Here is a 17,514-nt window from a genome sequence, read left to right as displayed (position 1 = left end):
GTGTAACTGACACCGACTGTACTGTGAATGACTTATGAGACCCTTCTTCACCTTAAGAAGATAGCTGGGGGTCTTTTTCTGCAGTAGTAGCATGAAAAATTTTATTCGACTTAAATCTGTGAAAGTGTGATTGTGCCGAGCAGCAAGGTGCTTCAGGCTGCGTTTGAGGCCATGTATAATCTGCAAGCTCCTTAAAGCCTAAGCCACTTTTTCCCTATTTTTGGTTCACCTGGTCTCCTTGTGTAATAATTCTTGTATAACTTCAGCCCTAAAGGCCTAATGCACAATCAAATTATACAGATAGTTTTTGTTTATTTTTTTCCAGGATAACCTGCTGTTGTGATGTCACATGAATGCATTAAGAGTTATGTAACCATAAGGACAAAAGAAAAAAATTAATCAAACGGAGCCACACAGAATTTTATTCAATGAACAAGTTTTGGTTTTTTTGGCCTTGATGAATGTTCTCCCAAGTCTTGGCCATCAGGGGAAAAACATTTCTTACAATTCTTACCAACAAACAGGGTAGACTGACTCACCCTGCCTACAACACAGCCGGGTTACCAGCTCTTCCTAGAAGGCCCCGGCTTCCACTTCTGTGAATTAATTTTCCGCGTGTTATATGACACAGTCCAGCTAATTTAAAAGCCATTCATCAGTTTGCAGAGGACGTACATTTGAGCACTTAAAGAGTCGATGGAAAGGAAGTCAAACAGCCTGCTGGCTGAATCCATTTACAACAAGAATTCCTCAAGATGTTTTTGCAGCCATTTGAAGGCTTCATCTGTTTAAAGTGCTCTTCAGTAATGTGTGAGATATGATGCGGTGCTGCTGAGAAATTTATTAAATAGCAGATCCCTTTACACTTTCATTAAGCAGCGGTCAATATGGAGAAGCAATATCACAACACTCATATACAGCTGTGTAATAATGCCAAGGGTGCTTCAAGAGGTCGCTATTTGATTCTGAGAAATGCAGTTGGACCAGATGTGAATACCAAAGCAGGAAGAACTCGAGACATATAAAATCAAAACCTAGGATCAAGTCAGACCAGGTCAAAACTACGGGGCTATTTTAAATAAATAATTATAATAATAATAGCTCAATTCAGAACACTCCAACCAAGAGGATGTAGTAAAAATGTAGAAGGAGTGGGACAGATATTTTGTGAAACTACAGTCTAAAGGGGGTTAATTGTATGACCATAGCAATACTCACACAGTACTGTAAGGAAGGTTGCCCTGCAAAGGGGAACTTCTGTCTGGATACCCATCACAGAGAAGACTGTACTTCCTCTCTTTTCTCTTCATCATCCATTTTCTGATGATGCTTAATGGCTCCAAAGCCCTCTCCTGCTCAGTTTTGACAGTCTTGTCATAAAATCTGCAAAAATCCACGACCAAATCTTCAGAGGTCAGAGGTCAGCTTCTCTGCATGCCATCGCTGTGCCACCAGAATGGTGATGTTTTTCCTTGTTTTTTTTTTAGCATTGTCTGTGTTTAATCTATGCTTCTGCCACCTGGCAAGGGCGTCACCTGCTCGTCAGAGCCGTCAAAATTATAATTTTTTTATATGAGAAATCGGTTGAGAGGAGCTATTGCTATCCGCGATTGACAGCGATAAAGAGGACATTTGACCCCAAACACAAGGAAACACAGAGAAAAGACAGCACCGTTTGCTTGTGTGTGCATGTATATGTGCTGCACAGTGTGAGCTTAATGTCATACAGTATTATACACAGCAGCAGCTCACACATCCTAAAAAATGTTGGTCTTTTATCAGTTGGTACCCTAGAAAATAACACCCACACTGAACAAAAGAAGATACTTTCAGAGGTCCACACAGAGATTGTGTGTGTGTGTGTGTGTGTGTGCGCGCGTGTGTGTGTGTGTGTGTGTGTGTGTGAATGTTACATAAAAGTGCTTAGGTATGGATATAAGCACTGTATGAATGGGGAATGATGAGAAAAGGAAGATTCCACCTAATCCTGACTGTCATTAAGAAGGGTTTGTAAAAGCATTTAATTCAGTATAGATTCATACATATGAAACCATTCAGATATGTAAAGCACCACAGTGCTAAGAAGCAATTCTATTGTCAAAATAGAAAAAAATGCCTCTATTACCCCCAAATTTAAGGCTTTCTTTCAGAGGTTTTATGGTGTCTTCTGTTTGTTTCCTTTTTTCCTCTTTCAGTCTCTCTATCTCTCTCTATCTCTCTCTCTCTGTGGAGTTGCTGTTATAGTCCACCATGCTTGCTTATTTTAATATCACACCATCCCACTCCGCATTTCCATGATAATGACTGGAGAGACAAAAATATCTTTCCATGTTTGACTTGTATTGTGAAAACTATTTAGCGTTTAAAATTTGATTTCCTGGTATGCTAATTCTTTCATTATTGTATGATAATTTACATTTTTATATAAGATGGAAGAATGTGGAGTGAGACTTAACTGAATACATATAATTTGTTTGAGAAAATAATTTAATAAAGATTAATGTACTAATCTAACAAATTCAACGTAAATCCATTTTAATTGTTAAGTGTGGGGCATCATCTTTTCCTGGCTGGGGCATACCAAAAGTTTGAGAAGCACTGGTTTATCTCAAAGATGAGATTTTTTTTTTTTTAACTCTTATGGTTCTTAGAAATGTTATTCAATGAAGGAAGCTGCCAGAGAAAGAACAGTTAATACAGCAGTGTACGCTGTTGCATTTAATGAAGCTGCCATGCAAGAACCTTGCTCAATTCAGCTTCACTTCTGTTTACATTCTGGTTGCAACCTGTTGTTCTATGAAGGAAGTAGTACACACCATTGTGCAAAATATTTAAATGTCCTCAGAGAGGCTGATGCTTTAGATAGTCAACTAACCACTAACCAAAAGTTGCTTATTTAATCACAGCAACAGTTTTTAATTGTCCTAACATAATTGGAACAAAGTTTTCTTCAATAATCAATCAGCCTTTTAGCATGATAAACATCCACCATTAGAACAGAGGAATGATTGTTGCTGAATCTGGGCAGATACTCCATCAGATTATGAATAATTCCATGAATCATTCATTTTTATCAATTTTACATCGCATAAACACAAATGTGCTTTTCTTTCAAAAGTGACAGCAGACTGTGGCGTTGTAGTGCCTTTTTTTTTTTTTGCCTAAATATGAAGGAGAGGGTTCCAAGATCTGTTTGTTAAGAAAGGTTCAGTGCGGTAAGTCAAAACAATTTGTGTGTTGAGGTGTAAGTCTGAAATGCATTGGTGCGTTCTGCCAGATTAAGCTTTCCAGTGAAATAAGCACAGCAGTTTGTTTTGTGTAGTTGTTTTTGTCCCCACAAGACGGGCACAGCAGGATGCTCCTTTTACAGAGCAGACTGCGATCACTCTGCTTAGTTCAGCTAAGGACAACATGCAATTCCCATTGCACTGACAGAGAAAGAGCCGGTTGATTGTATGCAACAAAACAACAGAAACAGTGCTAACTGCCAGTCTGTCATGTTCCTGCTCACAGTGGCACAGTCATTGTGTATCCCCACTGGGGCAAATTGCACGATGCTTCGGGATTTATTTCCATCTGTGCTATCAAACCGCGGGCACGCTGTTTGTGCTATTTGTGTTGTCTGAGGGGCAGGCAGCCTTTGACGCGTCTTGACAGCGTCCTTAGTGTGTTGAGCAATCGAGCCTGGGAGTATATCTGTCCTGCTAATCGAGGAGACATCAGGACAGCAACTGTGTAATGATGAAACGATAAGATGAGGCCATGTGTTGGTCCGGGCTGCTGGACCGATACACAAACGGCTTCAAGTCACCTATTCAATCACACAGTGATTGTGATTACTTGATAACTTCTTGATACTGGACAGCAAGAGAAAAAAGAGGGTTTAGGTGTGGAACAAAAAGGAGCAGAATGGAAGACAGATCCAGATCTCTACCTTTTTAATAGTGCAAATCAACATATTGATGATGATGTGTGTGTGTGTGTGTGTGTGTGTGCGTGTGTGTGTATATATATATATATATATACATATAATAAATGATTTTCAGAGGTGGGAAGTAACAAAGTACAAATGCTTACTGTACTTTACTTGTATGTTACTGCACTTAAGTAGATTTTTCAGGTATCTGTACTTTACTTTTCTGACAACTTTTTACTTTTACTCCCTACATTTTTACACAAATATTTGTACTTTGTACTCCTTGCTTTTTCAAAACAGACTCGTTACTTAAGGTTTACCACATCAGAGAAGTTTTCATTTTCAGTCACTGCGCCTTCAAACATCATACCGATCTGAGCCTAAACATAATAACAGATAAGGGACAACTGTGTCGGTGTATCCATCCCCGCGGTTTATCGCATAAAAAGACATGACAGGCAAAAGCAGATAATTTATGCATCATTATGCTGCTGTGCTCAGAGGTTACAGTGAGCCGGACCGTGTGCAGATGTTGCTAGTGCTACCGAAGATGAGCAGAAATAAAGTAAGTAACTTGTCGTGGCAGCTAATTACCTCCGCCAAGGAGGTTATGTTTTCGGTCGCGTTGATTTGTCTGTCTGTTTGTTTGTTTGTCAGCCGGATTACTCCAAAAGTTATGAACGGATTTCGATGAAATTTTGTGGAGTGGTTGGAGATGACAAGAGGAAGAAGTGATTAAATTTTGGCGGTGATGCGGATCACGATCTGGATCCAGGAATTTTTTTAATGATTCTTCACTATTGCAGGATAGGGGGTTATTGTTGTCTGGGAAAGATGAAAGATTATTTCACATTATATAGATACACGTATTACAGCGTCAGTGACCCTATGGCCTCGGCGGAGGTTTGCACTCTCTGAGTGCTTCTAGTTTCAAATGCAACATTTCTATCAGCTCAACAAATATCAGCAAACACACATTTTTGTGTGCAGTTTGTCACACAGTGTGTCTGCTAGCTAAAGGTCCAGCTGCTGTGTTTCCAGGGAGAGAAAAGGGTGAGTTCACTCAGAGACGGAGACAGATGTAAGAAAGAGGACGAAGAGAGGTCAGATTTAAAGGGAAGAACTGCTCAGTGACATCTGATAAAACTGGAAATTTAAAGCTTTATTTTTTTTAAACAGATATTGGATCTGTATATAATGTGAAGTTGAGTTTTTTTTCATATTGTGAAACATCCTGCAAAACAAACTGAAGTAGACCAACTAGCATGAAAATACTGCAGTTTGGTGGAGGATAAACAGGTTAGTTTACTGTACCGTGGTGAATTTAAAGTAAAGCTCTGTGTTGGACTGGTGCAGAGCAGAGATGAGTTGGAATTTAAGCTGATGAAGCTTAGATTCATTCACTGAATTCAACCTTTTATATCACTTTTATACCCTCAGTGTAGGGGTTGGAACCTAGGTCATGAAATATCTTGTTGAGTTCAATTGTGTAAATCCACACAGAGCAGTAAACCTCAGAGCGGCAGCAGCTGATCACAGCCTGCACACAAAGAACATCTACTAGAGCTCACAATAGCTGGGACTTTTTTCCCCACGCTGAGCCACTACAACATCTGCTGAATCCCACTGTAACCCCTGACTGTAACCCCCGACCAGGCAGTCGCCCTCTACAGTGTAGTTTTTTTTTTTAATTTTATTATTCTCTTTCTTTTTTCTGCTCATGTTTTACACAACAATGTTCAAGCTAAGTGCATTAGATTGAAATAAAGTTTGTTTTCTCATATAATAATATTGTTTTTTTATTACATTAATATAGCACAAGGTGAGCAGTACGGTGGCATGTTTGTTAGCACTGCTGCCAAACAGCTAAAATGACATCTAGAAGGTCTGGGTTCGATACTCTGGTTTCCTCCCACAGTCCAGAGATATGCGGTTACTGGGGTTAGGTTAATTGGTCACTTTAAATTGCCCATAGGTGTGAATGGTTCTCTGTCTCTCTGTGTTAGCCCTGCGACAGGCCTGTACAGGGTGTACCATGTGTCAGCTAGGATATGCTCCACCCACCCCCACCCCCCACAACCCTGAACAGGATTAGCGGAAGAGAATGAATGGATGGATATACAGTAGCACAAGGTTCAGTTAGCTTTGCACGAAAATAGCTGGTAGAAAAATCTTTCAGAGAGCTACTTTTACTTTTTACTTTGAGTACATTTCAGAGTAAAGAAGATGAATCAGTACTTCAACTTCCACTAGAGTATTTTTTTTAACACAAGTATTTGTACTTCTAGTTAAGTGGAATTCTGTACTTAAGTACAGAATGTCTGTACTTTTGCCACCTCAGATGATTTTTCAGTCAACTGCAATGCAGCATTCTATATTTTTCCAAGGCAAAGATACAGTGAAATACGAAATACTTTCGCAAGGCACTTGCGAAATACTTTCAGCAAAAGATGGCACTACAAAGTATTAACGCAAGGGGGCCGAATAATATTGCACGCTGCACTTTTCAGTTTTTTATTTGTTAAAAAAGTTTGACACATCCAATAAATTTCATTCCACTTCACGATTGTGTCCCACTTGTTGTTGATTCTTCACAAAAAATTAAAATTTTATACCTTTATGTTTGAAGCCTGAAATGTGGCAAAAGGTTGAAAAGTTCAAGGGGGCCGAATACTTTCGCAAGGCACTGTATTTTCTTTAGAATGACACTTGTTTGTGATGTTTTACAAATTCATTTTTAATCAACAGATCTTTGTTATTTGTGCTTGCTTTCCCACTGTTGCTCCTTTTCTAATGTGCTTAATGTTGAAAGATGGTCTGTTTTAACCTGATCTTGTCCTGAAATCTAACCAAATGGTGTTGTGCCTAAACTAAACAAGGAGATGAAAATAAAACAATTAAAAATAAGGTCCCACTCAGAAGCCAAATCCAAGAACAGCAGGTTGTCTGATTCTTTATGAGGATTTTGTTGGTGTTTTTTTTTTTTTTTTTTTTTTTAAATTGGGACCTTGGAACAAATTAACTAATGTGTTTAATTCTGTCATCGCCCCCCGATGGCCACTCTGGCATTGGTGTCTCTCTAGTTCATCTTGAACAGACAAATTCAGCACTGGAGGGTTATGCCACAAAAGGTTATAGTAAGTTTGGTGCTTGTAGTAAAAAAAAACAAAATAACAGAAATGCTGCTGCACTGCTCGGGAAGATGGTAAACTGCAGTTTGTTGTGAGTTATAAAAATCTGTGTGAAGCTAACCATGTTTGGACGAAATGTGCAGCTTTAGGATTGTTTTCTTTTTCATGGGGAAAACAAGAATTGAAGGAAATGAGATGACACAAAACACAAGCAGCCAGTCATCATTGTAGTCAGATTATATAATCTGTAGCACTAAACAATCTAAAGATATATTAACTTGTAAGTACAAGTTTTGTTTTGTTTTTTCCAGCATTTTACAGAGAATGGTCTGAAAAAGTAAATAAATATCCAGTGATTAGCAGATAGAAAGGCAACAGCAACTCAAATAACTACTTGTTACAGCCAAGGTATGCACAAGAGCACCTCTGAACACACAACATGTCAAATCTTGAAGCTGAATCGGCTACAGCAAGAGAAGACAACACTGGGTGCCACTCCTGTCAGATCGGAAGATGAGGCTACAATTCACGCAGGGAAAAAAAATTAACAGCTTCCACACTGAAGAGCTTATGTATTTATTTATTTTTTTTACCTATTTATTGTATCTTGGTAGTGTGTGTCATTTCATGAGCACATCTGCTCGTCATAAAAATCGAATATTTGCACTGTGCAAGCTGTTAATTCTTTTCTTGTGCTGATATATTTTTCTGGCCCAGCACATGCCCCACAATGTTGTTTGGATGTGTGTGGATTTTTTGTTTTTTTCTGTCTCACAATTTAATCAGGTTCCCGAAAATTGGACAATAGATGATTGGAAAAATGTTGCCTGCTCTTATAAGTCTCAATTTCTGCTGCAAAACAACATGAAAGCATGGCTCCATCCTGCCTTGTGTTCAGACTGGTGGTGGTGGTGGTGTAATGGTGTGGGAGATATGTTCTTGACACACTTTGGACCCCTTACTACCACATGAGCATCATTTAAACAGCACAGCCTACCTGAGTATTGTTGCTGACCGTGTCTGTCCCTTTATGATCACAGTGTACCCATTTTCTGTTGGCTGTTCCCAGCAGGATAACATGGCATGTCACAAAGCTCAAATCATCTCAAACTAGCCTTGAACATGGCAGGGAGTTCACTGCACTCAAATTTCCTCCAGCACGATCTCAATCTTTGGAATGTGGTGAAACAGGAGATTCACATAATGGATGTGTGGCCAACAAATCAGCACCAACTGTGTGATGCTATCATATCAATATGGACCAAAATCTCTGAGCACTTTGTTGAATCTGTGCCGTGAAGAATTAAGGCAGTTCTGAAGGCAAAAGGGAGTCCAACCCAGCACTAGAAAGGTGTACCTAATAAAGTCTTCTTTATAGTTGAAGGTTTGACATAATTGCCTTAATGACTGTGAAACTGATGAGTTGCTTGACCGCTTTATTCTTTCATAACTGTAAATAAATGATGACGGCAGCCAACACCTACATTTCTTTCCTTCTATTTTGCAATGCACTGCATAAACTGTGTATATGAGATCTGCAGTGTTTCACTCTTTTCCCTCTCTCTCTGTTTTTCTCCAACAGTCTGAAGAATCAGATATGTGTCCAGTGAGCGTGGGACGCCGATTAAAAAAAAAAAACAACTACTGGATTGATGTCAGACAAGCTGTGTTCAGCTTGCCCTGCTTTTTCTGCCTCTGCCCTGCTTTTTGCTCTTCTCAACAATATTTCAATTTCTCTCACCATCTCTCTCTCTCTCTCTCTCTCTCTCTCTCTCTCTCTCGCTCTCTCTCTCTCTATGGCTTTTTACTCTGACTGTTTTAGAGATATTTCTTTTCTAACACTAGCACTGCATCAGCTCCCTCACCTGTCAATATAAAGTGCAGTTCCTCCGCATTGCTAGCCACTCCTAAATCAAAACCTTTGACTTTCCACTCCAGCTGTATCCTCTGCCCCCCCCCCCCCCCGCCTGTTTTTGTTTGTTTGTTTGTTTTGTTTGTTTGTTTTTCAGTCCACTGACTGTCTCAGAATATTAAAGTGGATCTGATACGCAGCAGCCTTTCTAGCATGCATGGACAAATTTGACTTTATTTTTCACATGTACTGTAAGTGGAATTGATAATATAAGGGTGTATTTGCTTTTAGTTTAATGACACACATGCATATTGTTTAACAATCTCTCTCATTGCCCCAAATTCTGTAATGTGCACAACAGTGTAATTTAGTGCATCCATTCTGGACCTAAATCCCCTTCCAGCTTTTAAGGGGTTAATGGCAATAATGACACTAGTTGAAGTCTAACAATAAGTTGCAATGGTATTGTCTTCTATTGGCCATACTGAAGGCTAAATTGCTCTTTTTTTCTGGGGTTCTGGTTGTGCTGTAAGAAGACCACCAGGACTGATGAGATTTGTCTGCATCTACACAGGAATACAAGTTAGTTTTTAAAAATTATTATTTACAACTTTAAACATTTTTCATTTGCCAGTATTCATATTGTTAAAGAGCTTTGCTCTCACTGCTGTGAGCTGAGATCAAAGTAACTATAAAGCACTCAAGAGGGGTAAGAAACTGTCAGACAATCAGACAAAAGTTAGCTAAACTTGGCTAAAGGAGAAACAAAGAATGATTTCCCAAAGTCAATCCATGTACCCCAGCAGGTTCTTAAACCAGTCCAAGCTGCAGTGGCATCATCCCAAGCAAAGCAGCCCAGATGTCTTTCTCCTCAGGTCCTCCAGTATACTTTGTCCATCTACCCCACCCAGTTAGAATCCTTTCAGTATAAACGCACTGCACTCCAAGCTCTTGAGGTCTTCATGCAAGGAGGTCACCCAAGAATGATTCTTCTACAGACAAACACAGAAAAGTGTTCCATTGCCTGTTGAGTCCATCAGAACCACATCATTTGCAAAAAGTAGAATCGCAATCCTACAGGTACATTATATCTAACAGAACGTTTGATGGTTGAACAGTGTTTGAAACCTCCTTGTCCCACAGCTTTCCAGCACCAGTATCATGGTAGGGTAAGGGCTGCCTCGGACAATTTTTATAACATTCCAAAAGACTGAAAATCACACATGCATTCACTCTTTTCTCTGCATAAGGCCACCCAGACAATATTCCCACACTGGTTGTGCCTTCTGTTCAAAACCCAAACTGTCCATTGTAAACTTCTGTCTCCAACTACCTTTTGGCTTCAAGTTTGACTATTTTAATTGTCTGATTGTTTGACCGCTCACATTTCTTGTGTCTTTGCAGAAAAGTGACATGTTATTGTATTTGATAGAAATTATGTCAAAATGGTACAAAAAATGACAGTCAAGCATGTCTATGAGGTATGCAAAAAGTTCTGGGAATTGGTCCCAAAAAAAAAAAAAAAAAAGTATATATATATATATATATATATATATATATATATAATGATTTCAATTATTATGATTTCAATTTGGTTGATCTCTAGTTCAAGATCGTCTTTTTGGGTATGTCCAGATGGCCTACGCCTGTTTTTATATCACTCCCTGGGAGTTCTGCTTTGACCATTTACAGTATGCACTCTGCAGTTTCACCATGGACTTACACAGAGAACAGATTTCAACCTATGTTCTAAACTGACCTAAATTTCTTGTGGAGGATCATCACTGGTGATGACAGCTCAGTTTCAGATTCAAAGCCTGATGGCAGATGACGAGCGAGGCCAGGAGCACGCTCGATATTATTTTTGACATTCATTGGGTTCTGTACGGTGAATTCATCTCCCAGGGTGAGCCTGTCAACATGTAGTTCCACTGTGATCCTGAGGGAACTGAGGGAGAACACTGACAGAAACAACCTACTTTGTGCCACCATGCTGTAATGTGCTGGCACAGATCATGTTGAAAACACAGTAGCTTTTGGCCACACAAACACAGTCTTCTCTAACCACCGGGACCACTTACCTGATTTTCCACCCTGTGAGTTTGTCCACTTCCCTATAATGACACACTTGAAGTGATCCAGCACACTTCACAGAGGCACAAGTACAAGCGGACAGAATGGGACATCCACTGACTGAATGAGAATGAGATACACGAGAAGCTGATCTTGAACTGGAGATTAGCCAGGTAGGGTTTAAATCAGGTAAAGGTTTGGATTTTTTTAGGCCTATTCCAGGAAGTTTTTGATCATACCTCTTATACAAAACAGATTGATTTCTCTTGGTTTTAAAAAGATGCCATCAGACATGATCTCTACCACAAGTTGAAAAAGGGATTTTTTTTAATTTGCTGTCTAATGCAGCAGATACAGTCTACTATATGTAGTCAGTGTTCTAGGCTAATAAAATATTTCCTTTCATTTCAGTATGGTCTTCATCTCAGGGAGGTGTAACTGGTTGCTTTTGTGAAATTCAACACTGCTGTTGAGAGCTGAACATGTACTGAATCCATTCCACCACAGAGACTTGTAGAATGTGTTGGTAGATGAGGTAGAAAGGACTGAACTACAGTATAACTGTAATGGTTTCACAAAACAGTATTGATATTGTAGAGTGTTTTAAAGGGTAATTCAGCTTTACATATATAGACAGTATATATATATATATATATATATTATTCAAAGCTTATGTAGCATTCTTCTTTCTTACATGTCATGTTAAGAAATTAAAGATGTTGACTTTAAAGCCAGTATTGTATAAATAAGCACTATAAGGAAAAACTATAGATGAATAATATATCACTGTTGTGGACCAGATTAAGTTGTAATTGCTATCTGTTTACAATATAAGTGATTTTATCTACTGTCATTTTCAGTGCTGTGTCAACTGCAGACCTGTGTTTGATAAATGTGTAGCTTTGACTGTGTCGTTAAAGCGTTTAATTTCTCAGAGACCTCTAAGGTTATTGACAGCTGAAATCACTTGAATATGGAGCTGGAGATTTATACTGTAGAGAAAAAGAAAAAAAAAAATCATCACGGACTGGAAAGTGGAAGAGCTGCTGCTGGCCGATGTCAGAGCTGCCAGCTGACGTGAGAGATGCCACCGCCAATGACGTTATGAATAATTTCTATAAATGTGTTTTTTTAATATTGCAAATAAGACATGCACGTATGATTTGTTACTGCAAAGAAAAAAATTATAACTGCATTGCTCCGCCTGAGTAATAATGTCTCTGTCCAGGCATTGCTTTGGATCAGTCATTTCTCCTTCATCACAAGACGTCCTCATACACCCCCTAGTCCTATTGTGCTCTGGGTTATGTGCTTTATTGTGTCTGAGAAAAGAATAAAAGACACTTGCAATGACATCTTCACTGAGTTGTTTTCTGTTTCGTTCATTGTGTTGCTTTTTCATCTTATATGCAGCGGTTGCAGTCGAGCCCACCGTCCTTGGAAAAAACGTGACCTCGCAGGCTATTTGTGCAGGCCCGTTTTACGACCAACAGGCTACCTACGTTTAAGCGACCTCTACAGTCATACACGAAAGGACATGTGATTGTGTTCAATTTTCTTAATTCCAATCTGTATCATGCCCAGTGACACAGAAGCAGCCAGGGATCGAACCACCAACCTTCGGATTAGTAGGTGACCTCTTGAGGTGCTCCACGTTACATGCTGCCATGACACTCATTTTGAAATGAGTGTGTCAGAACTACTGTTAGCAGCAACAACTGTAAGCACTCGTATTCTGCGAGACGATCAGTGTCTCACATTGTGAATTTTGGCCCTGTCTTCCTACAACGCTTCAGTTACGTTTCAGTTAAGGTCCCGCCACAGCTTTTCAGTCAGGTTGATGTTTGGACTTTTATTGGACCACTGAAGCACCTTCATTCTTTTACTTCTAGGCTGCACTATTATAATTCATTATTATCAGGTCACCCTAAAAGCTCCCTGAAAAGCCTTCAGCTGATCCAAAATGCTGCAGCGAGAGTACTGAACGGGACCAGAAAGAGAGAGCAGATTTCTCCCATATGATCTTCTCTTCATTGGCTCCCTGTTAAATCCAGAATTGAATATAAAACTCTTCTCACATACAAGGCCTTGAATAATCAGGTCCCATCTTATTTTAAAGAACTCATAGTACTGTATCACCCCAATAGAGCACTTTGCTCTGACTGCAGGGTTACTTGTGGTTCCTAGGGTATTTAAAAGTAGAATGGGAGGCAGAGCCTTCAGCTTTCAGGCCACTCTTCTGTGGAACCAGCTCCTAGTTTCAATTTGGGGGACAGAAACCCTCTCTGTTTTTAAGATTAGGCATAAACTTTCCTTTTTGTCTCCATACAACCATACAGGGGTTGTCCATCTATGCTAGTTATTTACACACATCTTTTCAGTGAGGAAGCATAAACCATCATGAATCCATTTCATCTTTTTTGGTGCAAATGAAATTGTCAACAGTTCCTCTGGAGTGCAAACAACAAAACAAACCACAACAATTGATGGTTTTGCAGATGGTGGCCACACATCATTGCTCTCTCCTTATTCTGCCTGACTGATTTTTCTCTAGTTTTGCTTTTTGTTACTTTCCTTGTCACTACTAGAAGCATAGTACCTCTAGTCCATTTAAGTTGCACCATTTAAGTAGTCCATCTCCTCTTGGATGGCACTGAAGGTTTGCTTTGTCCCCCCAGCACAGTCTCAAGAGTGTGGAGGAGATGGCTGTTATACAAATAGAGCTGAACAGGGCTGTACAAGGACTTCATCCAAGCAGCCTCACTAGTATGTGCTCCTTCGTGCGAGGAGGAACAGGGGGAGCACTGCCAAAATCCTACAGAAAGATTTCCAATGGGCTACTCATCTGCATGCTTCCAATCAAACTGTCAGAAACAGATTCCATAAGGGTGGCATGAAGCCCTCACATTGAGACCTGTGCTTGCAACCACAGATCATACGGTACAGATCAAATGGCTTTCACCAAAGATATGCCTCCCCAGACCATCACAAAACCACTGGCAAACCATGCACGTTTAAGTGCACCAGTTCTACATGTTTTAAATGACGAATTTCTAAATGCATGTCAGTGACCTAAATCTTGATAACCTTGCAGTACAAAGCAAAGAACTTTGTCATTATTTTTGAGACAGCCACACTGACACTTTTTTATAGCAAGACATCCATTCTGAACTTTTGTCATGACTGATGCTCTGGTCACGCAGTTACTGCTGGGGAGAGATTGCTTTTAAGGAAATAGCAAAGTAAACCTAATCACGAACACAAATGAAAGGCTTTGATTGGTTTTGTATACAAGATTAACATGCAATGCATAAAGATAAGGAGGATTATAGTCAGAAACAATGGTCCTCAGTGAGTCCTCTACATGTATCCTTCACTCTCTGCTTTGGAGCTCCTTTCCTTACATTTTTTCCCACCGAAATGTTTCAGCAGTGCCGGGTTTTGTGCGTACTGACCCATGATGATAGATTATTCTAATTAAACTATGCAGACAACAGCAGCCCATCAAGAGGCAAGACTCATTAATTCACTGTTTTAAAATTTGAGTCATAGAATGTAAATGGGAAAGGGTCCCAAATTGGTTTCTGCATGAGGAGTCGTGCCGGGAAGGAAGCCAGAGTGTTACTGAAGCATCTTTGCTGACCTCTAAGGAGTCATTTAAATTCTCTTACCACATGCATTCATCAATTTGTCAGTATCACTTTTTTTTCTGCCAAGCCATCAATCAAACTGCAAAAAGATCATACTGTAAGACTGCAGCAGTTAGTTGAGGACAGTCAACAGGAATGGCTGATGACCAAGCTTCATTATTTGGACACATGTTAACGGGATTTCACCCTGTATCTCTGTGATAGTCTAAGTCATACCTTACGTGTAGGTATCCTTTTGATCTCTTCAAGTGTGGTTTCCACTGCTCTACCTGGGCGTGATAGGAGAGATAAAAAGGAGCTGGAACCAACAGACTGGAAAACATGTGGTGCAGTTCTCTCCCTGTCTTTACAGGAAAATGAGGATTTTTAGGACTCGGGCTAAGGTGAGTATGAGATCTTTATTCCTTTACTCCCAGATCTCAGCTACACATATGTGTCAGTCTAAGCCAGGAAAAAGAACAAACAGAAGAAAGGACTGAGAAAAGAAGGCTTATACATCTGGGACAGAATCAAACCAATCCAGTGCGAGTCCCTTATGTATTCTTGCTATGCATACAAAATATTCACAATTGCTCTTTTCCAGCACTGAAGGAATTAGGAAGTGAATTAAGGAGCTTTGCTGAAGCACCGTGAGCCACTGACAAAGTGAGTTTACAATTCAGGAGAAAATAATCAGACTCTCTGTATTCCATGCACGTAGCATCTTCAGTATCTCCAAAGACACGTGTAATGTGTTGAAACACATTGTGTGGCTGATTGTGTTGTAGGAAAGATTTATGATGTCGTGGTGTGTAGCAGAGTGGACCCAAATGCAGGACATGCAGACTGATTAATAAACACAAGGCAAGCCTTTATTGTGGCTCATGAAAAAGTCCCCGGTGAAATACTGAAGTCCAATCAAAAACCAGAATCCAAATATACGGAGCAACGGGGAGAAAAAATCACACAAGCACAGAAACAGAAGGGAGCATTAAAGATGTCTTGGCAGAAGACAAACTCTGAACTATAAATACATAGACAGCTTCCAGCTGTTTCCAAAAGCTGTCTGGACCTCACTTCCACTAATTTGAGTCACTCAACTGGACCTCTCAACCACTGCTGTTGCAATAATCTCACCAGTAAAGTTAGGCATTGTGGTGGCGTGGTGGTTCGCACTGCTGCCTCACAGCATGAAGGTACTTGACTCAAATCCACCATCTGATGGGACCTTTCTGTGTGGAGTTTGAATGTTTTCTCTGGGGTTAGGTTAATTGGTGATTTTAAATTGTCCATAAGTGTGAATGCTTGTCTGCTTCTCTGTGTTGGTCTTAAAATAATCTGGTGGCCTGTTTGGGGTCTGGAGAGGACAAATAGCCTGTCCAATATGTATGCACTCTTGTTTAGATGAGTGAAATTCTAGCAATTTATTATTCTGTTAAACAACACAATTAAACAAGTATTTGTGTCTGTTTTTGTTTATGGATACAGCTTGCTAACCAGGCTTGCTAGCATTAGCTAATAATTTAGTACCTACTCACTTCTGGCTGCAAAAAAAACCGCACAGTGTTGGCCAAAACACTCATGCTTAAACTTCAAAATGTGGAAATATGTTATTCAATTCAATTTTATTTATATAGCGCCAAATTACAACAAACAGTCACCTCAAAGCACTTTGTATTGTAGGTAAAGACCCTACAATAATACAGAGCAAAAATGTGCATAATGAATTATATGCAGTTTTTCTTTATCCTTTTCCACTGAAACTGTGGCATATTCTCTAATCCCAGTTCACAGATGTTCACTTCTACATAATAATTTTGCTATTTTGTATAACATTAATTTATTTTTATTTAGTGAAATTGTCCAGTAAAATTTAAAAGTAAACCAGATCCTGACACTGTAGTGACAGGTTTTTGTATATTGCAAACCTAAAAACTACTGTATTTCATTGAGAACAACATAGCTCACCTAATACAAAATGCAAGTCTTCATGAGCCACCTTTTTCTTCTTCTTTTTTTTTTTAAATAGACACACACTGCCTTTGCTCAAATGAAAACTGTCCAAAAATAGCTCACAAGCATGCCCGTGGGAATTTGTGTTGCTATTGTAAGGTAGCCCCTGCAGAGGAAACATGTATGTTGCATACTTTCCTGTATATGTAAGTGTGTACAAAAGCTCTGTGCCATGATTTCCATTTCTTGACTCTGTCCCGAACTTAATCAACTATGGTAAAGAATATTTAGCACTTATTGCATCAAACCACTTTCCTCTTTGGAGGAAATTAAATTCACTCTCTGCATACAAAGTGGATGAAAGTTATCAAAGAAAGTAATGAACATGAATCAATTTTTAATGGTACATTAATAAAATATTTTTGCCTCATAATTTCCTGAGGCAGGAACACGGGCTCTTTAAATTTGCCTGAATCTACTGCTCTCGTTACTGAAGCAAATTTTACATACAGGGATGAGAAAACAGGGAAGTATGCTGCACTATTGGCACATACAGACAAATATTAAGAGACTACACATACTTAGATGAGTTCAGAAATTTGCATGGACTCATAATTGCATGGATACACAGAAAAAAAAAAACCTTAGTCAGGACAAGTAAATCGTTTCGAGTATTGTATTTTTACCCAATTCCTCACTTCTCCACATCTACAAAGTAGAAGTAGTGTGTGTAATGTTCATACAGCTTATAGAGCTGCAGTGGCAATACTTACAATAGATCTGCCAAATTCATATTTACATCAAAGAGTCTAACCTCGATAGTGGCTCCATGAGGTGCTACTTGGGCACAGGGTTTCTTGTAATAAGTGCCAAAGGTAACATCCCAGCATTTTGTTTTGCAGGTATAGAAAGCTACCACATATCCTTGGCCAGTTTTAGAATCAGCAATAGAGCTCAAAA

The 17,514-nt window shown here is 39.3% G+C and overlaps 1 protein-coding gene and 1 long non-coding RNA gene across 2 annotated transcripts in view; both read left to right on the top strand.

The window, feature by feature from the left end:
• Positions 1-8,890, top strand: part of LOC115785873 (zinc finger matrin-type protein 4-like) — a 102,912-nt gene extending 94,022 nt beyond the window's left edge. The window contains exon 5 of the mRNA XM_030737792.1: positions 8,630-8,890. Within this exon, the coding sequence (XP_030593652.1) occupies positions 8,630-8,657 (28 nt within the window). The 3' untranslated portion in view covers positions 8,658-8,890. The remainder of the gene's footprint in view (positions 1-8,629) is intronic.
• Positions 8,891-9,014: 124 nt separating this feature from the next.
• On the top strand, positions 9,015-12,327 carry LOC115785852 (uncharacterized). The gene is made up of 2 exons (XR_004020385.1): positions 9,015-9,481; positions 11,384-12,327. It is a non-coding gene; the product is annotated as an uncharacterized LOC115785852 (long non-coding RNA).
• Positions 12,328-17,514: the final 5,187 nt, after the last annotated feature.

Source organism: Archocentrus centrarchus, chromosome 9, assembly GCF_007364275.1.
Source record: "Archocentrus centrarchus isolate MPI-CPG fArcCen1 chromosome 9, fArcCen1, whole genome shotgun sequence".
In the NCBI taxonomy this organism is placed as follows: domain Eukaryota; kingdom Metazoa; phylum Chordata; class Actinopteri; order Cichliformes; family Cichlidae; genus Archocentrus; species Archocentrus centrarchus.
This window is presented reverse-complemented; position numbering and strand designations above follow the sequence as displayed.